Below are 24,476 nucleotides of genomic sequence, written 5' to 3'. Positions count from 1 at the left end.
TAGTATAATATCAGGGGAAGGGATGGTGGCTGTGAATTTGGGAACAGTCAAGGCCATTCGGTCTTTTATGATTCTTTATAAACCTATTGAAAAAAAACCATTTAACGACCGCGGCCGTTCCCTTTTTATTTTTTTTTTATAAAGCAAACGTGCTATATAGTGGGATCTTCCCGGTGTACCGGTCCCGAGGGGTCCGACGTTCCTTCAAATCTCGTACAGTATAAGATTTTAAATCTTGAAATCTTAAAAATCTTCAAATCTTTCAAATCCCAGAAAATCTTATAAATTCTTGATAAATCTTTAAATCTTCACAAATGTTTCAAATCCCAGAAAATCTTATAAATTCTAGATAAATCTTTAAATCCGAGAAAATCTTTCAAATCCGAGAAAATCTTTCAAATTCGAGAAAATCATTCAAATCCGAGAAAATCATTCAAATCCGAGAAAATCATTCAAATCCAAGAAAATCTTTCAAATCCGAGAAAATCTTTCAAATCCGAGAAAATCTTTCAAATCCGAGAAAATCTTTCAAATCCCAGAAAACCTTTCAAATCCCAGAAAATCTTTCAATTCCAAGAAAATAATTAAATCCCAGAAAATCTTTCTAATCCTTGATAAAGCTTTCCAATCTCACAACTAACATAAATTTTAAAAATCCATAAAAAAAATAAATCGAAAAATTCCCAATCGTTCAATCTTCAACCCATATACTCCCATAGTCTCAGAAATTTGTGTCTTCGCGAGGTGAGGACGCAAAGTAGCGAAAACCCAATGTGGACAGTAGCGCGATCTTGCAATCAAGAAAAGCGAAGATGCGAACTCGCAAAATATGTCAGTCTGGACAGGCCTTTACTCTTAAGTTGTTGGCGCGTACTAAGAAAGATTTCCCCCCAATTTGCCCCCATCCTAACAAATGGCGCCTAGGAATGTAAAAATCTTCTGTATGCAACAGAGTCCGCGCGTTTCAACCGATTTCGCAAATATTGAGTACACTACTTTCCTTTAACCTATAGACGGGCTGAATGGTCTTTCGGGTGCTATTTTTTTGCCATCTTTTTAAATAGCGGCCAAAAACTTAAAAAGCCTTCTTTATGGAATAATGTCCGCGTGAAAAGTAATAAAAAAATATCCCGAAAGGGGCTGACGGGCAACGCCGAGTGACTTCGCTCCTAGGGTGCTACAAAAATATTAGTCATCAGTAAAATCTACCCATTCTTTATATCGTTTTGATGGAAGTTCTTATTACACGCTAGTCCTTAATAAATCTTCAAATCCGTAATACATTTTGATGGAAGTTCTTATTACACGCTAGTCCTTAATAAATCTTCAAATCCGTAATACATTTTGATGGAAATTCTTATTACACGCTATTCCTTAACAAATCTTCAAATCCGTAATAAATTTTGAAATCCTTAATAAATCTTCAAACCCTTAATAAATCTCCAAACCCTTAATAAATCTCCAAACCCTTGATAAATCTTCAAACCCATAATAAATCTTCAAACCCTTAATAAATCTTCAAACCCTTAATAAATCTTCAAACCCTTAATAAATCTTCAAACCCTTAAAAATCTTCAAACCCTTAATAAATCTTCAAACCCTTATAAATCTTCAAACCCTTAATAAATCTTCAAACCCTTAATTAATCTTCAAACCCTTAATAAATCTTCAAGCCCTTAATAAATCTTCAAGCCCTTAATAAATCTTCAAGCCCTTAATAAATCTTCAAGCCCTTAATAAATCTTCAAACCCTTAATAAATCTTCAAACCCTTAATAAATCTTCAAATCCTGAAATCTCCCAAAAGTCTTCAAATCCTTAACAAATCTTTAAATCCTTAACAAATCTTTAAATCCTTAACAAATCTTTAAATCCTTACCAAATCTTTAAATCCTTACCAAATCTTTAAATCCTTACCAAATCTTTAAATCCTTACCAAATCTTTAAATCCTTAACAAATCTTTAAATCCTTAACAAATCTTTAAATCCTTAACAAATCTTTAAATCCTTAACAAATATTCCAATCCGTAACAAATCACAAATCAAAGAAATTTGCATAGATTTCAAATCTCGTACACATTTTTAACGAGTGACGGACCCCTCGCACAAAGGTTACAAAGACCAAAAAAGAAAGATGTCCGCAATTGGTACAATGTTCAGTTTATTTGGTAAGTCTTGGTTCCATTATTTGCGAGAACTACGCTAAGTGAAAACGCTAAAACGATGGGCGACAACGTAAGAAAACCAATCTGACGTTTGACGTCCAGCTGCAAAGTTGTTTTTTCGGTCAAGTGGGAGCTTTAGTCGCCATTACGAAACGGATGAACTAAGAAATAACGTACTCCCTTGCCATTTGGTTCGTTGACAGTTCGATTAAAAACGTCACGTGACAACCGGAATTGAAAACATCTTTGAACCAAAAAATTGGACTCCGTTGCGAGTTGTTGAAAACAGCCGACGCCAGGCTTAAAATGCTTTTCGTATACTTGTAGGCGATTAGTACCGGTCGTTTAGGTCACTTGGGCGACGGAGTCAGACGAGACCCGATCAGTTCCGGGGCGACATCGGTGCCTTTGGGTGTCTTGAAGGTCTTGCACGAGAAGTATGCCTTCGGTTGGGGCCGAGAGAACATGCGAGGGTCAGTCGCTCGGTTGGGAGAACATAATTTTCACTTTCTTAGTGACCAACTCGTTTAACACTTTCTTGGGACACGCTGGTAAGCAAACATACGCAGTAGTCTTCGTGTAACTTTACTTTCAATTTTCAGAAAATTATTATTGTCTATCCCGGAGATCTAGTATTACCAGAAGTATATAATACTTCTCTTCGAGAGAAGGGCACCACAAAGCGGTGTAAGTGTAACTTCATTCTTCCCAACAGCAGAGCATTTGGAGCAAGCTTAGGTTACTAAACCGAATCACATACGCGATAAATTATTATTACTCTATTAGCGTTTAGCTATTTGGCAAGACGCATGCGCTTGTGGATTTATGTCCCACGTCATGACAATCAAGATTTGTGGGTAATTGCTGGGATTTATTACCAAACAATTATAGAATTCACCCTAGCACGATGCGCGATGCCCATCTGAAGTTTGATGAGCGGGAGATCAAACAAAATGGGTAAGCCTGGGAAGAATAACTAAAGTATTAAGAGGATACAGAGTGTCATCCTTCTTCTATTATCTCCTTCTGGTAATACGTCGTAGTTAAATTGAAGCTGTCATGTAAAGATGAAATTGGAAATAGTACCTTTTATAGCACTCTTTGACGCGTGAGTTGATCACTCTTATCCTGGAAAGTATAAGACTAAGGCTTTCTATGGCACTCATCCCTGTTAAAAAAAGCGTATGATTTAAATGGCCACTAAAACAATGTAAATAACCACTAGATTTTGAAACCACCAATAGAATTTAATCTCCCGGTTGTCATAGCAACCACTTAAAAAATTAATTCGCCCTTAATTTGCTCAATCACTAAAAAATGGAATAAGACTTTAAAAAATATAAAATCTACCTTTAACCTAATTCTCATCGCATTTTCTAATGCCAACAGCCAACTCATAATCGAAATGTCTTCGCAACTGACGAAGCTTCGATATGTCTCTGAATCAGAAGAAGAATCGGTGCAGGAAGATAGTACTACAAAAACCGTAAAAGCAAAACGAAAGTGTGCAAAATGGCGGATAGTTAAAACTTTCACTGCAAGAGCCGATGCTGATGCCCATGTGTCTGCCGACTGGGCGAAACATCACACGAACAATTGCATCAGTTCAGTGACAGTGTACTACTACTGCAAGAATCATGGTGAACCGTGTCCTGCTAAATCTAAATTGGTAATTCCAAGTAATATCGATTGTAAATTTGACTTTTATGAGTCCGAATCTACTCATCTCAATGCAAAATCTGACAAAAGTGGTTTAGAGAAAGAGTTGAAGAAAGAAATTCTTTCACTTGTGAATGTTGGTGTAACTAAACCAAATGCAATTCTTCGTGCACTTGCAGAGAAAGGAGATATTATTCCATAAAAAAGTCAGAAAATTAGCTTTTTAAGTTACGAAAAAAGAAAGAATGGTATTCCAGTTATTTATTTAAGCCAATTAATGAAATGGTGTGAAGCCAAAAGCCTGCTTCCAAGCGGAACTGACGAACCTTATGTGGTGCAATACAAGTCCAATGTTGATGAAACTGATTATGATAACAATTACTTCCATGTTTTTGCTTCAACTCGAAGATTGCTGAGTTTAGATCCATTATCAAAATCCTTGCAAGCTGATGCGACATACAAATTGAACTGGGAAGGCTTTTCAGTTCTGGTTGTTGGAATTCCAGACAAAGATAAGCATTTTCATCCAATAGCCATAATGCTTTCTAGTCACGAAAGAACTGAGGACTTTCAATTCTGCTTTCAATCTTTGAAAAAAGGGTGTAGAATCTACAATTCTACAAAGATTGCCATTAGGTACATAGTTAAGTTATGGGTTATTTTTAATGCATGATAAATCGATTATCTTTTCACAGGCACGTTCCTGGGAAATATGATGATGATTGTGAAGTCCTGGTCAACTGACCGAGACCCATCAAATATTAACGCTAAAATCTTCAAAACAATGCCTACGTATAACTTGCACATAATGACCAGAGCGTATCAGTGGGTTCGTACGGCTCCCGTGGTGTATGAAGACGAAGGAACTGACACAATTGATTGTTATGTCGCTGCAAGTCATCGAGCTTCTGTGACAGCAGAAGTTGTTAAATTACGCTCAAGACGATTCCGTAGCTTCGATGCGTTTAAGGAAAATTATTTGAATATTTATCTTATCAAGTTAAATTTGTTGACCTGGGAACATTCATCGTGTACTTGTGCTTTTTTTTTTTTAAAGAATTTTGCGTGTAAGCATATCTACGGACTTTCTGTAATGCGAAAACTTTGTATCATTCCTGACACTGCTAAGCAAGTACCAATTGGCCAAAAACGTAAAAGAGGCCGGCCTGAAAGAACGAAGAAAGCCCTTATTCGCCAGTAAAGTGGTGTGATTATTTTGAATAAAAACTAGAAATGTTTTTTTAATTATTAATGGTGAGTTAATTTTTTTGGTGAATGCCCACGTTAAGGGCTAATTAATTTTTTTAAGTGGTTGCTATGACAACCGGGAGATAACATTATTTTAGTGGTAGTAAAATCTAGTGGTGAATAACATTGGTTAAGTGGGGGATTATATATAAGCGTTAAAAAACTGCTTTTCACATATTTATATTGAGCCTATATAATTCTCCTAAGAATCCCACGATGGGAGATTGTAGTAGAGTTTCAAGGCGTTTGGACCAGTAGATACGAAGATACTCTTACTCTTAGCACTGAATCTCTCATTTTGACATGGCAAATTATTTTTCCAAAGAAAACGATCCATTTTGAAAGAGTCCCTTAATTTTGGGTTCATTTGAATTCAAAGGAATCAGAAATTAACTTCAAGTAAGAGTCGCGCTTATACATGGTAATCGAATTCTTTGAACGGACTTCTAGCTCGATTAGCATCCGTCCGTGAGCGCGTGATCGAGTGGGCCGTGGTCCATCTCACTTACCATCCCCCTTTCGTACCACCTCCTTTTATCAAAATATTTGGGATGATCTGTTGAAACAGTTTTTCTCGGATCGTCTCTTTTTTTAACCGAAATTACGAACCACGCTTAGCCGTTTAGTTATTTCCACACTCCTGGTGAGCTAATCTCACCAAGTTAATAGGTACTAATGAATAGGGCTTGAAGGTTTCGAATATGAACTTCGCGAGTCTTACATTTTCCTTGGAAAAAAGTCATTAACTTCTGCTTGAATGAAGTGATCAGTTCCTGCTGTCAATTGATGGTGAAACACATGAACACTTCCCTTTTAGAGCTGTCATTGGTTTATAATGAAGTAATACTTTTCAATCTTCAAAGTGCCAAAAGGCTCTCCGCTTCGAGTTCCCCTCAATATGGTGTAAGCTCTTCAAAAATACATCCACTTTGCTTAATTAATGCGCAATGTTATTTTAATTTTTTATTCTAAAAATACACCATATGCATGCTAAAATCCTGAATTTAAAAATGGCATTGAAATCCAAAATATTACTTGGTCCCGCACGTTTCATCCATCCGAAAGCGATCAAGAGCCCGTAGTTAATGAAAGGCGAAAATAACCTGAGAGGGTTAGGCCTAAACTGCAAAAATCAGCAAAATTTGATAGATCTTTCAAAACATTACCACTGTGATGTAGTTTTACCAAGGATAAAGAATGCGCGTGAGGAAATTTGTTCTCACGCTACAGGATATGCAACTCCCTATCTCGGACGACAGCTTATTCTGTAAATACTCTGTTACAACATCGGTTGTCAGCACGCGCAAACCTAGGTCTCTATGTAACATAGCTTTTAAACTTCAGGACTTAAAATATCCGCTAGTTTTTTAGCTCGAGTGCACGGCATGAGTTTCAAATACGTGTAGGCAATTTCACAAGTATTCTCCATGAAATTTCAAACTAATTTTAATTTTAAAATATCTGTCATTTCAAACCAATATCTAACTAATTTTGATCTTTTCCCTTTCACATTGTTTTCAAAGGCACTTTTAATTAATGAACCTAAGAATTTGCTACAGCGAGGATAAACTCGCACGCTGTCAGCTTGCAAATTGATTCGCGTTCTCAAGGATGTCCAACTCCGCACACATTATATGGCCCATTCCCGCACAGTTTTTACATTGCAAATTTAGTTCACCATTTTTTACCATAACCCATTTCCACACAGTTTGCAAATAAAACATTTTTATTTTCTTGTTGATTAGGTTTGATTTGGTTAGGGTTAGGTTAGGTTCGGTTATATTTTGGTTAGGTTAAGTTATGCTACAATAGGGGCATGCAAACTTGTGATTCGACCATTGCAATATCACTATCGATGTAAAAAAGTGTATTGATAGACATAAGTAACCATTAAACCAAGTGTGTTTTTGTTAAAAACAAGATGGCCCCGGCCAAATAGAGCCCCATCGTTTGTAAGGCTCCATCTATCGAGAACATTCTATCTTTGGAATAGGTATTAGTTACCCTTAATCGCCATCCATTTTAAATCATCAATAAATCCCTATCACATTTAAAAGTATCAATAAAAATCACCAATTCAAGAAATTCTTTATTAGTGAATAGCCCCTCGACGCGTTGCTTTTAACAGTGCTAAAATGATTGCTTTGAACTACTAAATAATCCCAATCCCTTTTAAAATTGGCAATGACTTTTTGTACATCAAACGATGTGGCTAAAAAACAGATAGTTATATTGATTATCCACTCGATGAGTTTACGACATAGACTCTTTTAGATTTATAACATGGACTTATGCCCGGAAGCATTTGAAAGAGAGAGAATTCGGTAAAACACCCAACTTGAGTTCTTTCTTTGTGTAAACCCCGAACTTTTTATTCTATAGAAAGTTGTTCGGATTCTTAGAATATTCATGGCTTAAAGTGTGACAAATTTTAAAGAGAGAATGAAATCTCTCATTTACGGTAAGGCAATATGACAAATTGTGGTGTTCATAAAAGATATACATATATTACTGTTTGTTCATTAATATTTTACACTGCATCCGCATTGTACTGTTATAGATAAATCATCAGCCTTTCCACCTTTAAAATCACCAGTCAATGAAAAATATCACCTAAACACAATTTATCCCTATTCACTCTAAGTGCGTTCATTCATATGTGCATAGTGCATTCGTAATGCATTGTTATAGAGAAATCATAATCGACACCCTTTGAAAATCAAAAATGCCTCTTTTCACTCTCCCTTTAAAAAGACGAACGATACTTCTTCTTCAGACCAAGTCAAACTAATACCCCCATCGTTAGATGTACATCAAACGATGTGACTAAAAAGAAGTAAAAGGAGCATTTTTAATTCCATTTGTTAAATCTGCATTAAAAATTAATCTATCGTTAAATAGCATCGAAAATTTTATAATCATAAAAACTCACATTTTGGCTATTTTCGGTCCAATGGGCCAGCATCATAAGATTAAGGTTTTTAAAATGTTTTGCAAACTGTGCGGAAACAGGCTATAGGCTTTTAAGGTGTGAAAAATGAAACTCTGCGGAAACAAGCGACCACCGGCGTTCTCTACTACGGTTTTAAAAAGCCAACAATTATATTAAATAGAAAACTTAATGTTTGCGATTCAGAGTACTTCGTCTGCAGGATTGTGGTATCCTGGAAAAGTTCCGTAAGGACACGATTGAGTGGGAAAGGATTAAGGGCATGTTTGACACAGACCACCTCCAGGAAAAGAGTGGTACAAGACACTTGGTCATAGTGGACCTGCAAGGCGCGTTCGCCATCTTGACCATCGGACACGCTCTGGCTTTACTCGTCTTTCTGGCAGAGACGGAGAGACTCTCTAACCTCTTCTCCAGATGCTTAAAGATGCTTAAATGACCACACCCGAAGAATGTATCTCGTTTTACCACGTTATTAAAAGGCACAGTGATCATCTAATTGCATAAGTTTATAACATATGTTACATAAGTATGACACTACCTATACTACTACGAAATGCTAGAGACTTACAACTCCTACGCTTTACCTACGTCACTTCATGTCAATCTCTCAGTAACCAGTGACAAACTTATGGAACATATCGTACGAACTTATGATAATTGCTATAAACTTCTGCAATTTTGCATCAATCTTTTACCTAAAATTTCATAAAGTAATGTAATTATTGTTGTTGATTAGTAATAAATAATAATAATAGTCCTAGCACGGGATCGACTAATCTGCGGAATGTCTGAACTTCTGAACTGCTGCAAATAGTAGAATTCCTACTATAAAATTCTTCCATCCTACCAAACCGTAAACTGTCTGATCCTTTTTGACTATTTAGCTGAAATGCCGAATTCTGAACAGTGAACATTGAAATTAAAGTAAGAGATCGTCTGAACCTTTTTGACTATTTTGCTGAAATGCTGAATTCTGAACCGTGAACTTTGAAATTAATGTAAGATAGAGACCGTCTGAACTTTTTTGACTATTTTGCTGAAATGCTGAATTCTGAACCGAAATTAATGTAAGATAGAGACCGTCTGAACTTTTTTTGAATATTTTGCTGAAATGCTGAATTCTGAACCGAAATTAATGTAAGATAGAGGCCGTCTGAACTTTTTTGACTATTTTGCTGAAATGCTGAATTCTGAACCGTGAACTTTGAAATTAATGTTAAATAGAGACCGTCTGAACTTTTTTGACTATTTTGCTGAAATGCTGAATTCTGAACCGTGAATTTTGAAAATGAAGTAGAATGGAGACCGTCTGAATTTTTTTGACTATTTTGCTGAAATGCTGAAATTCCGAATTCTGAACCGAAATTAATGTAAGATAGAGACCGTCTGAACTTTTTTGACTATTTTGCTGAAATGCTGAATTCTAGATCTCACTAATAAAAGCAGAATCTACAAAAATTATGAAATTTATGCTAATAATATTTGAAAAGGTGGATTTTAATTGAGAAAAAATTAGGAAAAGGTCCCATTTCATTTGTGTTCTAAATGAAATAAGCATCTAAATTCTGAAAAAGGTTGATTTTAATTGAGAAAAATTTCAGAAAAGGTCTCATTTTATTTGAGTATAAAAATTTTGGAAAAGGCAAATTTTAGTTGAGAAAAACTAGTTAATTAAAAACCAATTAGTGCCTTTTTCCCAAAATATCGAATTAATGCTTTTTTTAGAAACTAAAATATCGCTAATGTAATTTTCGCAACTTCCCGCTTATATTCTCCTTTTCCTTATTTTTGGAATTTATAAAATTTTCTTCACACAATAATTTGGAAATTTCTCAGATTACTTTACCAAAAATGAATGGTTTTGGTAAATTCTGTATGTCCTAAAAATACCATAGCTATACTTCTGTCGCCAGTCCTTGAAGTTAATTTAGTTGCCCACCCCCCGGCATATTATCAATTCAACATTTCAGCAAAATAGTCAAAAAAAGTCCGAGACGGTCTCTATCTTAAATTAATTTCGGTTCAGAATTCGGCATTTCAGCAAAATAGTCAAAAAAAGTTCAGACGGTCACCATTCTACTTCATTTTCAAAATTCATGGTTCAGAATTCAGCATTTCAGCAAAATAATCAAAAAAATTCAGACGGTCTCCATTCTACTTCATTTTCAAAATTCACGGTTCAGAATTCAGAATTTCAGCAAAATTATCAAAAGGTTCAGACGGTCCCTATCTTACATTAATTTCGGTTCAGAATTCAGCATTTTAGCAAAATAGTCAAAAAAGTTCAGACGGTCTCCATTCTACTTCATTTTCAAAATTCACTGTTCAGAATTCAGCATTTAAGAAAATTAGTCAAAAAAGTTCAGACGGTCTCTATCTTACATTAATTTGAAAGTTCACGGTTCAGAATTCAGCATTTCAGCAAAATAGTCAAAAAGGTTCAGACGATCTCTTACTTTAATTTCAATGTTCACTGTTCAGAATTCGGCATTTCAGCAAAATAGTCAAAAAGGTTCAGACAGTTTACGGTTTGGTAGGATGGGAGAATTTTATAGTAGGAATTCTACTATTTTCAGCAGTTCAGACGTTCAGACATTCCGCAGATTAGTCGATCCCTCATAGGACCGCGTAAAATAACTTAAATTACCATATTTCTGTATTTGTTGTTAGCCGGTTCCAACACGAACCAGGCAGTTTGTAGTACGACGCCGAACAGAAACATGTTAGCTGTCACTAAGAGTCGTTATTAATGAGACTGCGTTGTAATTAATATGCTAGCAGTCAGAACGAATAAGAAATGTTACATGGTGTCAGACTGACGAATCTATACGCTTTTATATTTTCTTCGCTCACTCCGAAGGATGGGAGGATTAGTTGCGCCTTAGCGGAAATGTGGATCAAAATTAGAGATCGTTCAAACCAAGGTTTCTCTTGTTCGAGGAAGCGTCTGCAGCCAAACCAAGGTCAGACTCACAGAAATTAGCGTTGCTGTTACCTGTCGCGGGACAAGTGGCAATTGATGTATTCGATTCGTCAACTCTAAACAACTTTGACAACACTATAGCGGTTAGAAGCCCATTCAATCCCGAAGGAACACGAGGTACATTGAGAAACACCTCGACCCTAAACCTTTGTCAGAAGATGAACGCCGGTTTGGCGGACTATACCAGGAATGATACGGTCAACTATACTTGGATCTTTTGCAAAAAAAGGGGCATCTTTTGCAAAAAAAGGGGCAGAGTCAAACTCCGTTGACTCCCATTTGGGTTCAATCCACGGATAAATTCAACTGGAAAGCCATCAATTTTCCCATAGGTATATCCAGAGCATTTAATAACCCTTGTAACAAAGAATCGGCGATAGTCTGTCGAAAACGAGGTAGGCCTAAATCTTCTTTTAGGCCTCGTAAGTCAACTAACCCTAACAGCTAAACACTTTTACTTTATACTACCAGGTTGCGAAGCAGGTATTCTGCCACAATGGCCAGTTTGCTATTGGATGCATTCCGAACGCGTGACGTACGCGGACGCGGAAAGGAGTTGCAGAACGGAGAAGCAATCGCCCGTTCGGTTAGCCATGGTACACAACGCCGAGATACTGGAAATATTATCCAGGGTAGTCAGGGCCAACCAGGTATCTGGTTCAACGTGGTTGGTCATGAACGACAGTGAAATAGAGGGTGTTTGGAGATACTCCGACGACACCTTAGATGTTGAGAAACTAGGGTTGAAAGGCGAAAAAAACGGAGGTCGTACCAAAAACTGCGGTGCCATTTTCGGCAAACGATAGAAGTTCTTGATCGGGGATGAAAGATGTACCTTGACCTATCCTTCCCTGTGCGCAGTTGACGCAACAGCGCTCTCAGTCGATTTTGGTAATAAAAAGCACTGAGAAAAAAATATCCTGCTGAAATTACAGGAAAGCCCTGGCAGCAACAGTAGCCAAGACTTCCTGTGAATTTTACAGATCGATTCTGTAAAAAAAATTCGCAGCAAAAAACTGTATTTATTGCAGGAGAATAGCATGTAGTTTATCTAGGATTTAAGGCGGTAGATATCGCAGGCATGTTCGTAAAAATTACAATAACAGAGCTAAAATCTACAGGATATAAATACGTAGATATTACAGGAGTATGGTGTAATTTTTGCTGGAAGACTAGTAAAATCTACAGGATATAAATACGTAGATATTACAGGAGTATGGTGTAATTTTTGCTGGAAGACTAGTAAAATCTACAGGATATAAATACGTAGATATTACAGGAGTATGGTGTAATTTTTGCTGGAAGACTAGTAAAATCTACAGGATATAAATACGTAGATATTACAGGAGTATTGGGTAATTTTTGCTGGAAGACTAGTAAAATCTACAGAACATAAATACGTAGATATTACAGGAGTGTGGTGTAATTTTTGCTGGAAGACTAGTAAAATCTACAGAACATAAATACGTAGATATTACAGGAGTATGACGTAATTTTTGCTGGGAGACTAGTAAAATCTGCAGGATATAAATACGTAGATATTACAGGAGTGTGGTGTAATTTTTGCTGGGAGACTAGTAAAATCTACAGAATATAAATACGTAGATATTACAGGAGTGTGGTGTAATTTTTGCTGGGAGACTAATAAAATCTACAGAACATAAGTACGTAGATATTACAGGAGTATGGTGTAATTTTTCCTGGAAGACTAGTAAAGTCCACAGGATAGAAGTACGAAGATATTACAGTAGTATGGTGTAATTTTTGCTGGGGGACTAGTAAAATCTGCAGGATAGAAACACAAAGATGTTACAGGAGTATGACATAATTTTTCCTGGGAGACTAGTAAAATCTACAGGATAGAAATACGTAGATATTACAGAAGTATGACGTAATTTTCGGTGGGAGACTAGTAAAATCTACTGGATAGAAATACTTAGTTACAACAGGAGTATGGTGTATTTATAGCTGGGAGACTAGTAAAATCTAAATTAAAGAAATACGTATATATTGCTATGGTATGGTGTATTTTTAGCTTGAAGACTAGTAGATATTAGTGTTTCAATAAATATTTACAACTGAATTATACATCCGAGTAGATATTAAGAACGAGAGGGTATTTACAGCTCAAAAAACTACAAATACATGCAGATATTACTGTTAAAAACCTTTTTTATTTAAGAAGAACTAGAAATCAAGTATGATCGATAAAATTTATTTTCTAAATTCATTAATTTTATGAAGCCGGCTTAAACTGAGTCCACATAAGTGGAGAAATTTTGTTGAAGAGCCCCATGGCTTTAGTATTGACTTCAGCGGTTGTGTCATCATTGATGTCTGCTACAAACCTATACAATAAATTAAAATTGTTATACATTTTTATAGAAGGTATAAAACAATAAAAATTAGAATATTAGAAGTAGTGCTATTTTCCGCTTTGCCTTAACTATTTTTACGCTGCTAAATTCTTTAGACTAAAATAATGCGATCTTTATTCCATTCTCACAAACTCAGTCCCTTCACAAAGTCAAGCAAGTGAAAAAACCCCAAATAGATAGACAAAACCATGTCGAGATATCTCAACTTCTTGCCAATTTTTAAACCCAATTAATAATATAAATGGATATGGAACTAAGGTTCTAGTCGCAGAAATGTATCATGCCGATTTTGCTGCGAAACATTTTTTCAGCCAAAATTAGCATTAACGTTCCATACAACGTATATGGTTAGAAAATAGCTTCTGCAACGTTTTCAAAAAGCTCCAAGTTTCAAACTTCATTGGAAAATAAAATACCTTTGCAAAAATTCCAAAAAAGCGGGACATTTTTCAGGATAATGCATGTTCATAACATAGTAGACGCCAAAAAACATTCCAATTCCAGTTGCAATGTCGTCATTCGAAATATGGTCGTTTAAGACCGTATTGTCCGCAACCAAAGCGAAATGGGAGCAATTATTCAAACTCTCTCCTGAAAAAGAAAAAGGGAGTTTATTGGGCTGTAAAATAGTTTTGTAAAAATTTAAATACCTATTACGATCAGCATCGAATACTTCTCTTTAAATTTTTTAAGTTCCACGTGGTTTACTTCAGTACCAGGCTAAGATTAAAATACAACATGATTAGTTGTGCTAAATTTAGTATTTAAATCATAATGCATTACTTCGACCACTGGGAACACTTGGTTAGGTTCTTCGTTGAAATGATTCATGATCAACAAAATAACAGAACCAATAACTTCAGATTCGGTTCTACTTCCTACATCTTTCAGTTTTTCCAACAATGTTACACAGAATTTTTTTTTGCTTTTGGAAAAAAATTGCAAAAATAAGGGCGTTTTTTCTTTGAAAAAGTCGGTGAATTTTTTAATAAGATCGTAGCCAAGGAGTTGCTCCAAATGCACTCTCATCCCAGTAGTTTCGAATAGAAATGGCCAACGTGCCTTAATTTCTTCCAAATCCATTCCTTCATTAATGTCGTGTCTTTGAAGAGCATAAGCATTTCGCATTTTAATCTCCACAACATCTTTATCTGGATTCATTTCAAAATGAAGTTCCAAAAGCTCTTTTCTAAGAGTTTCGCAGGTTTTTAGATTTTCTTCACTACTTTCAGGGTTGCAATTAAATGAATCTGTGTTTTTTATTTCTAAACGCGGGGGTTTGAATTTTTTAATTTTTTTAACTCTGGGCATAGCGCCAGTTTCTTGGCGCGAAAGATAATCCAGTCTGTTATAAAGTTGTTTCACGAAAAGTGAATCTCCGAGGCCTATTGTTTTATCGCCGATTTTGTCTACCAAAGCATTTGGAAATCGGTTCATAAAATGTTTGGATAACTTCCTCATATTACTGTATGTAGGCCGTATACATTTTTTTATCGCGTCATCTACTAGTGTTCTAATCACAATGCCCCGACTTTTGCAGCTTAATGCATTATTTGACAGCAGGTCTTTTTGCACTTGCTTCGTGAAAATGTCGAGTTTGATCTTGTACGTTACTGCCCAATTTTCATTTCCGTACTTGTCTACCACCTAAAAAAGTTTCAAATTTAGCTGATGCACATAAAAATATCTAATTATGTAATATTCAGAATAGTACAAGGATATGCTGTGTTTGAACTGAACAATTAATTTCCACTATATAAAAGCGGAATTTTGCTTTAATCCTTGGATTCATAAGCAAGTTAGTCACGTTTGCTGCCTCTCATAGTAAAATTTCACTTTAATATGAAATATTAAACAAGAATGTCATTACTATAAAATTATGTAGTGTATATTGAGGGATATTTGCTTGCCTATGAATTCAACAATTACCCTTACTAGAATCCTTACCCCCCCCCCTTTTCGACTAGCAAAAAAAAGGGATTTTATTCAAACACTGCCAAAGATGATTTTATTGTAGGCATATGTTCCATAAGTTTATCACTGGTTAGGGAGAGCTTGTCATGAAATGACGTCGATGGAACGTCATATATTATGGTTGAACGACGTCTGTTGAGGCGCTGTCAAAGGCTTAGTGCAGACTAAATAGGAAGATGGACTGCAAAATTGCGTGTAATCAATTCTCGCTTGTCGTTCTGGCACTAGCTCTTAGCAAGTCTCTAGCATTACGAAGTAGAAGCAGTGTCATACTTATGGAACATAAGTTATAAACTTATAAGTTATAAACTTATAAGTTATAAACTTATAAGTTATAAACTTATAAGTTATAAACTTATAAGTTATAAACTTATAAGTTATAAACTTATAAGTTATAAACTTATAAGTTATAAACTTATAAGTTATAAACTTATAAGTTATAAACTTATAAGTTATAAACTTATAAGTTATAAACTTATAAGTTATAAACTTATAAGTTATAAACTTATAAGTTATAAACTTATAAGTTATAAACTTATAAGTTATAAACTTATAAGTTATAAACTTATAAGTTATAAACTTATAAGTTATAAACTTATAAGTTATAAACTTATAAGTTATAAACTTATAAGTTATAAACTTATAAGTTATAAACTTATAAGTTATAAACTTATAAGTTATAAACTTATAAGTTATAAACTTATAAGTTATAAACTTATAAGTTATAAACTTATAAGTTATAAACTTATAAGTTATAAACTTATAAGTTATAAACTTATAAGTTATAAACTTATAAGTTATAAACTTATAAGTTATAAACTTATAAGTTATAAACTTATAAGTTATAAACTTATAAGTTATAAACTTATAAGTTATAAACTTATAAGTTATAAACTTATAAGTTATAAACTTATAAGTTATAAACTTATAAGTTATAAACTTATAAGTTATAAACTTATAAGTTATAAACTTATAAGTTATAAACTTATAAGTTATAAACTTATAAGTTATAAACTTATAAGTTATAAACTTATAAGTTATAAACTTATAAGTTATAAACTTATAAGTTATAAACTTATAAGTTATAAACTTATAAGTTATAAACTTATAAGTTATAAACTTATAAGTTATAAACTTATAAGTTATAAACTTATAAGTTATAAACTTATAAGTTATAAACTTATAAGTTATAAACTTATAAGTTATAAACTTATAAGTTATAAACTTATAAGTTATAAACTTATAAGTTATAAACTTATGGTGCAGTTCAATTAAAAATCATATGACATAGCCTGTACAGGTGGCTGCTATTTCAAAAATTCTATCTCGTCCTTGAGTGAAATGAAATTTATGTAGACAGACAAGGACGACATTTAATGACGAAAAGGCAAGGCCTTGCACCCCGTTAAGTAAACACGTATATAAGTTTCTCATAAATATATTTTTGCCCTAAATTATTTAACGTAAAATCTGAAAACTATAGGCTTTAGAAATATCTTTTGTACCTCGCCAGTAGATTCTTTGCTACAAGATGCTCTGCTTGGTCCAAATTCGTCTTCAAAAGAGCTTCCATCATTCGTAGATATAAGGCTGGAAGGAATACCGTTGGGTGCATTATCGTTGCGAGATGAGCTCGTATTCTTTGCAATGGGACTTGACGCAAGTCCTTTTGCATAAATTATCAGTTTTCGGATATGTATCGCTTTCAAGACGGAGTCTTTCAAATCATCTTCAGTCACGTATTGCAAGTCCTCTTCTTTTTCGACTCCAGCCTTAGTTAACAGAGTTGCCACTTCCTCTACAGCGGTAGATGGAAGTGTAGGCAACACAGTCTCGATGATAGATTTGAGTCCTTTCTCAAAAAGCTCCTGGGCTCCTTCCTCCATCTAAAATAATTTATCATTTATATTTAAAATTCAATTGGAAACTTCAAAAACACATTAAATTTTCTGTTAATTTCTGGAAAAAAATAGAGCCTTACCCAAAGTCATTTTCAGCATTCCCATTAGGAATGGTGAACACTGTGTTTGAGTGTTACAAATCTTTTTCCAAGGATGGTGTAACTTGGTAGGGGGTAGAAATCGCCCAAATCATTCACATTTATTAACAAAAGTTGTCTTGTTTCATAGAGTTCAAAGACGTGTAGTTTAACACAATATTTTGATTTATACAAAGTCACCCAACATAGTACTTCATCATTTCCTGATTTACTTATCATCATTAATTGTATGCATCCGAATTGCAGATAATCATCTGACGTTTCAGTGACAACAAACAATCCCTTTTTGTAAATTGTGCCCTTATAATTCACTTCTTTCAAAAATATTAAATTTTCTCTATTTAATTTAAAACCTGCTATTTCTTTCAACAACTCCTGCGAAATTACGCTTTCAATTAAACTTGAATTTCTGTAGATAATTAACTGTGGAAATGGGGTTCCGGCCATAAAATAAGCTTGTTGAATTTGATGTTTATGCGATAAAGTCTTAGTTATGTTCAAAAAGTTTTTGGTATTTTGGGCAAACCTCTTATAAACATGGTGCTTACTTTCAAAACGAAGTGTCCAGAGACGTATAAGTGGTCCATAATGGAGGATTAAATCTGGGTAGTGTTCAAAAACATAGTGGTGCTTGGCTTTTAAATTATAACCAGGAAAACATTTCAAAAGACCTGCTTTATAATCCTTAAGTAAAAGCACCAAAAATGCTACTTCAAGCTTGGAAATTTTTGGAGCCATAATGAACTCTACAATTTTTTTAAGCTGGAGATATAGATCCCAAACAGGGTCTGAAAAGTCCCTTATCTTATCTTTTAGAATTAGGGATAAGAGCCGTAAAAGACACCAAATCTGAGATGCGTCTCCAGTCAATTTGTTACTACCAGGTCTAGCTGAGCATGGCTTATTACCAACATCCTTACCCTCAAATTTAAATTGACTTAACTGCCAGTTGTAATACTTCCAAGAGAACCATTTGTTAGTAGATATAAAATATTTCAAGAATTGGTATAAGTCGTAAGCCACCACCCCTTCAAATAAATCGTGAGCTACACAAGGTGCTAATCCCGGTTTACATACGTGGAAAAATCTAAGCTCGTTTAAAACAGAATCTCTAACTATTCCATTAAAAGTCGTTATATCCGGTTCGGAAGATAGTTTAACGATACTCTCTTTGTAATTTTCTGGGGTTCTTTGTGTAAATGGACCAGAACCATTAATATCTTCAGCCTTAACTAAGCAGTAGCGACAAATATGCCCACTTCTAAAATTTTTCTGATAACCGCCTATCTCGTGATGTCCCAAATTATCACCTACTATACTAGTTACAAATACTTTGAATCGTTTACCTCCTATAATTATCCCCCGGGTTTCTAGATCTTTCAGGTCACTGACTAACTTCTTAAGACAATTATTGGTGTCCTTAAAATAGGATTCTCTGCATAATAGAATCAACTGCATGTGGTCAACTGTAGATCGGAGCTCTGGTGGAATATTAAGTAACGTATAATATACCCCAACTATCTTGTGAATACACCGAGCAGATCCCAATGGATTTACAGTTTCAAATGCGTCCTGGAATATCAAGAGATGAATGCAACTTCTAAAGTCTTCCATAAGCATATAATCGCGGCCAAAACCTTCTCCATCACATACATCCTCTAGAATTTGATTTACCTCTGGCATATAAGAAGGCTTTGGAAAAACTAATATTTTGGATACATCGGGATTAGATAATAGTGTTGTTAGGGAATCCTTAATTGGTACATAATGGTAAAACATTTTCTTCCTCCCCTTTCCATACCCAAGGAAAACTGGCACTGGTTCCACAAACTTTAAAGTATTTTTGACGTACTTTTCTCGAAGGTGAATTGTTTTAAATTTTTCGTTTGCCATTTCCATAATATCATATTGGGAAAAAATATCAATAACTCGCGTTATGACGTCATTAGCTACTCCGGCAGCCTTCAGATCTGCGAATATTTTGTGCGTTATATGAGATTTTTCAAGATATTTTAAATTTGAAAGTTCTTCGGCAATGTACTGCACTGTACTACTCGGTAGAAATTTGTCAGCTTGAAGTTTAATATAAAACATTCCTAGATTATCTTCAAAGGCTTCCGGGTTAATAAAATCATCCTGAACACTGTCATCCCTAATCTCTTCATTCTCAATACCCATTTCCTGATTAGGAAGCTCATTATTAAAGTGTGGCAACGGTACAATCTGTCGTGACTTGCATTCGAAACTTGTCTTGTGTTTTCGACTTATGTGGCTTGATAATGAGGATTTTGATTTAAATTTGGTACATTTGCAGAGATCAATCGGGCATGACACGGTGAAGCCATCATTGATATGGCCCTTTAGATGAGCAAAGAAGGTTTTTAAGATATTGCATTCAAAATCACAATTTGAAATTTGGCATTTTAAAACTTGATGTTGAATAAATGAGGATGATGTTCTAACACTACTCAAGCTCTTTTTCAATTCAAGCTTATGATTTCTATATGCATGGCTCTTAAATATGACAAACTTCGTGAATGTCTTTCCACAGCAATCAAAATTTATGCGAGGCAAGTTTTTATGAGACGAACAATGGCAGTAGTATTTTTTAAAAACATTGGTAGAAAATCCACAATCTCTAAGACAACATTTGTAATCCATCACCTGAAATCAGGGTCATAGATTAACACATGTGAAGAAAACCATAACTTTTCGTATAATTTTCGGATTATCTCATCCCTTTGCCAGTCTGGAAACTTATCACCCATCTAGGATTCATTCTGAATGAATGTAGTTTCCAGACTTGTCCAGGGTATTCATTAGCCTCATTAAAACGAACATGCCACAGTTGAAGTAGACCCCCCCCCCCTTCCACCAAAATATAATTATGCTAGAGACCATTTCAATGTAACTAAGAGGGAACGACACGGGGGTAAAACTTTGCCTTCCACCTGGTTTTGGATGGTGATTGTACGCAGAGACGACAATGCATCAACCCTCTTGTATCTCCTGATACTGAGGGTTGCCTACTCTCTTTTTTAAGATAGAAAAGGTCTATCTATACTGGGTTTTTTAACTTGTTTTTATTAGGAATGACAAGCCTGAAGAATCGGGGTATTTTGGACCCTTGGTGTAGCAGTTCTCCCTTAATCTGGTTCTTGGTTAAATAATTGTTGAATTTTGAAGCGGAATAAAACACTCTAACATCATAGAATTATTTTAAAGTGGGTTGATTGAGATTTGGTTTATTTATTTTTTTCTAACTTTTGGCGAAATAATTTAGTTTATTTTGAAAATTAGATTTTTCGAGCATACACGTTAAACCATGAACGCTTGATCTCTAAAGGACCGGAAAACGGAGAAGATTTCACCAAGGAGGAACATTCCTCCTCTCTGATTTCACTCAATAGCACGTTTGCTTTATAAAAAATAAATAAAAAACCGGAACGACCAAGGTCGTTTAATCTTTTCGGCCTTGAGTGTACCCAAATTCACATTCCCCTTCCTTTCCCCTAATGCCTTGCTAAAGAGGACTCGGTTTGTACCCTGCGGTTTGTACAGTGGAAGGCGGACGTTTTCTGGTCCCTTTAGAGATCCAGCGTTCATGGTTACACTATATTAGCATGCTTTCAAAGCATTTAGTTATTTACTCGATATGCTCTTTTAAAGCCAAAAATTTCCAACTTCAAAAATTCACTACAATTTAACCAGCTCATTCTGGTGTTTGAATAACTAATGCCCTTGGATTTCTCATAACACAGAGTATTTCTATCAAATAAAGCAACTTGTTCCAAGCTTCCATTCTCCCTTTAACTAAAAATATTGCCCTACATCATAGAAAATATTTCCAAAATAGACAATAGGGACTTGGCAATTCAGGCTTAACTCCGCCCCCAGCGCCATTATGGTATGTTTTTTAACAGAATGAAAGCTACATAAGCCCCTCCTCCTGGTATGTTTTTTAGCACTAGTGGAAGGTAGCCTGACGTTGCATGACGTAGTACTGCCAAGTCCCTATTACTTTCCAGTTGAAATATCATTGTTTGGGATGCAATATAATCTCGTTCCCCAATCTTTCAACGTTTTCACACATTAACTTAGTTTGCGAATAAAAAAATTATAGTTTCCCTGCAAACTGCAGGTTTTTCTGGTTTTATAATGACTAGAATTTTTCCACCCCTGCCATTAATATCTTAAACAATAGATAGTTACGCACATGGAGAATTCATACCATTTACACCAGGAGGCCGGGCTACCTGGAGTTCAGAAACCAGTTTGCTTTTGAGCTCTAGATAGCCTGACCTTCCGGTGTAAATTGTATGAATCCACCATGTTTGTAAACTATATTAAAATAAAATTGTAAAGTGTTTCATAATATTTGTACCACCCAGGACTACAAACACCTCAGAATTTCACTATGCTTTATATACATTTTAATTACAAAATAAAATAAATTTCTCTTACCTTAACATATAATTGCGTGCAACAGCACGAATAAGAATAGGATTCCTTATTTGTTTGCCAACGGACAGTCCAGGCTTCGACTACACGAGGCGACGATGGAGAACTCGGTAACTAGTAATCGGCTAAGAAAACTGGGCATTGAACTAACACGATCTTATTCGGGAACCAGAGTACAAAAAAAAAGCCAACGTGATCACGTGGGTGCATTTGTACCTCTGGTGTTAACGGGTTTCCCGAGGGGCAGGTCACTCCTATGATTAAGTTTGTACTCTGGTATGATTAAAATGGATAAGAAGGATTTTTCTTCCTTTCAGTGTGCATTCATTAGATCGTGGTTAAGTGATAAAATATATTTAATGCTAATTAAACACAAACCCTGGAGCAAAGTGAACTGCCCCTCGGGTTTGCTACTACTACTACCTGCGCTGCGATACTATGGCTATGAATGGAAAATTTCCACTTTGATAGGTAAAGAGATAACAATTTTTGGGGCTCTTGCCCTGAGGTTCAACGGGTCACGTGTCAAAAGGAGAGATTTCTCTCTTGAATCTCGACAGAATGGTGCCACGGTGGGAGGTTTTTACGAGTGACGAAGCTAAAAAAAACTAGTGGACAAAGGGCTAAAAAACCCAAAATGCTTGACTTATAAAAAAGGAAAACATTTCATTAGGTATATTTTATGGAACTTAATTATCAGCTGGTAAAATTGACATTCGTAATTTTAGCGAAAGTAGTGCAAAATAACATTTATATTTTTGGTTTAAAAAAATAATTATGTATTTAGAAAGAGCTATAGTCGATATTCAAACGTCAATTTAACTCTCAGACCTTTCGATTGTAAATAGTGAGATGGTGGTTTTCTCAATAGAGATATTAACAATCCTCTTTGTGCTTGTAGGTCCATTGCAATAAAAAAAGATAGCTACACTTTAATTCGCTATTATAATCACCCTCAGATTCCCTATATGCACATTAATTTTTTTTATTAGAATATTGAGGACTTGGGGAATAAAACACAAAATAAATAGACTTATGTCTTATGTTAGAACATTAGATATAGCTTCTAATAGCAGAACATTTCAGACGTACCTCTATCATTAGAACATTGACGGATTACGGGTTTAAATTAAAAGGTTACTGATATTAAAACATTAGGATTTCATGTCTAATATTAGAACGTTAGGATTTCATGTCTAATATTAGAACGTTAGAATTTCATGTCTAATATTAGAACGTTAGAATTTCATGTCTAATATTAGAACGTTAGAATTTCATGTCTAATATTAGAACGTTAGAATTTCATGTCTAATATTAGAACGTTAGAATTTCATGTCTAATATTAGAACGTTAGAATTTCATGCCTAATATTAGAACGTTAGAATTTCATGCCTAATATTAGAACGTTAGAATTTCATGCCTAATATTAGAACGTTAGAATTTCATGCCTAATATTAGAACGTTAGAATTGCATGCCTATTATTAGAACGTTAGAATTGCATGCCTATTATTAGAACGTTAGAATTGCATGCCTATTATTAGAACGTTAGAATTTCATGCCTAATATTAGAACGTTAGAATTTCATGCCTAATATTAGAACGTTAGAATTTCATGCCTAATATTAGAACGTTAGAATTTCATGTCTAATATTAGAACGTTAGAATTTCATGTCTATTATTAGAACGCCAGAATTTCATGTCTAATATTAGAACCATTTATGGGTTATGTTTTACCAATTCCATTTTTAAACCATATGCATATATTCTGATTTATAGTGTAAACCATTTTCAGACCCTTATTTTTTAAATTGCATACAATATATTTCAGAGAAGTTTATGCAAAGAGAAAGGCAAATTAGACGTGGTTTCGAAGATTTAATGGTAATTCCCATCATTTCACGCAATATTAGGGTAATTTCATCGTAATTCACTTGATTACGATATGATTTGATGTGATTTTCTATATTTGAAATGATTCAATCAATTTCTCCTATGATTTAGTTTTGCTTGTGCCACTGATTTTACAAGTGAATTATGATATACAGCTCTTTAAGAGAAAAAAATATACGAAAGTTTGCTGTATATTTGCTGTAAGTCAAGAGATTATTTGAAAATACAGAAGAACCTGCTTAAAACTTCTATAAACGTTATAAAGTTACTACAGTCAAATCGGTTTTGTACAGAAGTTCACCGCGATTTCAAATCACTATTTTGTTTCATTTTAAATCTACAGAGTAAAACTCAAATGTCACAGGAGACTTCCGTATATTGTAATTTAGAGAACATTCCTGTAAAATTTAACGGTTCCAGTAATATATACAGCTATTCAACCTATAAAACAATTTTACGAAAGTGAACCGTATTTTCTGCAGGAACCAACTGATATTTGAAAATACAGAACTTCTCCCTGCTAAAACTACTATACACGTTCCTGTAGTTAATACAGTCAACTGTTTTTTCTACAGAAACTAGCTGTGATTTCCAATCACAGTTTTTTTCCTTTTAAATCTACAGGTAAAGTCGCATATTTTACAGGAGACTCCCGTGTATTATACTTTGCAGAAAATTCCTGTAAAATCTAATGGTTCCAGTAATATATACAGCTCTTCCACCTCTAAAATAATTTTACGAAAGTGAACCGTATTTTCTGCAGGATC

The 24,476-nt window shown here is 34.6% G+C and overlaps 4 protein-coding genes and 1 long non-coding RNA gene across 9 annotated transcripts; 2 read left to right on the top strand and 3 right to left on the bottom strand.

The window, feature by feature from the left end:
* Window positions 1-2,120: 2,120 nt before the first annotated feature.
* Window positions 2,121-4,348, top strand: LOC149650480 (uncharacterized). Of its 4 annotated transcripts, none has more exons than XM_089849237.1 (4): window positions 2,121-2,715; window positions 2,792-2,851; window positions 2,951-3,121; window positions 3,554-4,348. In XM_089849237.1, the coding sequence occupies exons 3-4, from the start codon at window positions 3,072-3,074 to the stop codon at window positions 4,023-4,025; spliced, it is 522 nt and encodes a 173-aa protein (XP_089705363.1). In that variant the 5' UTR covers window positions 2,121-2,715; window positions 2,792-2,851; window positions 2,951-3,071; the 3' UTR covers window positions 4,026-4,348. The 4 variants fall into 4 exon arrangements, with proteins under 4 accessions (XP_089705363.1, XP_089705362.1, XP_089705365.1 ...); XM_089849236.1 differs by having other exon boundaries at window positions 2,767-2,851; XM_089849239.1 differs by having other exon boundaries at window positions 2,121-2,851; window positions 3,554-3,833; window positions 4,232-4,314.
* A 75-nt stretch (window positions 4,349-4,423) lies between these two features.
* LOC149650479 (uncharacterized) lies at window positions 4,424-5,135 on the top strand. Its single transcript, XM_089849235.1, has 2 exons — window positions 4,424-4,459; window positions 4,519-5,135. Exon 2 carries the CDS (start codon window positions 4,536-4,538, stop codon window positions 5,022-5,024), a length of 489 nt encoding a protein of 162 aa, XP_089705361.1. The 5' UTR covers window positions 4,424-4,459; window positions 4,519-4,535; the 3' UTR covers window positions 5,025-5,135.
* Window positions 5,136-8,088: 2,953 nt separating this feature from the next.
* LOC149650478 (uncharacterized) lies at window positions 8,089-11,051 on the bottom strand. 2 transcript variants are annotated; one of them, XR_016371598.1, is made up of 4 exons: window positions 10,672-11,051; window positions 8,593-8,719; window positions 8,213-8,516; window positions 8,089-8,148 (listed from the first exon to the last, which is right to left on the bottom strand). It is a non-coding gene; the product is annotated as an uncharacterized LOC149650478 (long non-coding RNA). The 2 variants fall into 2 exon arrangements; XR_016371597.1 differs by having other exon boundaries at window positions 8,125-8,516.
* A 2,163-nt stretch (window positions 11,052-13,214) lies between these two features.
* LOC149650477 (uncharacterized) lies at window positions 13,215-18,523 on the bottom strand. Its single transcript, XM_089849233.1, has 6 exons — window positions 17,341-18,523; window positions 16,865-17,245; window positions 14,169-15,032; window positions 14,036-14,105; window positions 13,802-13,976; window positions 13,215-13,355 (listed from the first exon to the last, which is right to left on the bottom strand). Exons 2-6 carry the CDS (start codon window positions 17,243-17,245, stop codon window positions 13,244-13,246), a joined length of 1,602 nt encoding a protein of 533 aa, XP_089705359.1. The 5' UTR covers window positions 17,341-18,523; the 3' UTR covers window positions 13,215-13,243.
* Window positions 17,365-22,206, bottom strand: LOC149650476 (uncharacterized). Its single transcript, XM_089849246.1, has 2 exons — window positions 21,823-22,206; window positions 17,365-20,022 (listed from the first exon to the last, which is right to left on the bottom strand). Exon 2 carries the CDS (start codon window positions 20,017-20,019, stop codon window positions 17,365-17,367), a length of 2,655 nt encoding a protein of 884 aa, XP_089705372.1. The 5' UTR covers window positions 20,020-20,022; window positions 21,823-22,206.
* Window positions 22,207-24,476: the final 2,270 nt, after the last annotated feature.

Source organism: Phalangium opilio, unplaced genomic scaffold, assembly GCF_054372755.1.
Source record: "Phalangium opilio isolate 3A_F unplaced genomic scaffold, DU_Popi_V2 ptg000087l_1, whole genome shotgun sequence".
Classification (NCBI taxonomy): Eukaryota; Metazoa; Arthropoda; class Arachnida; order Opiliones; family Phalangiidae; genus Phalangium; species Phalangium opilio.
The sequence above is the reverse complement of the archived record's forward strand: the minus strand, read 5'-3'. Positions and strand labels throughout refer to the sequence as shown.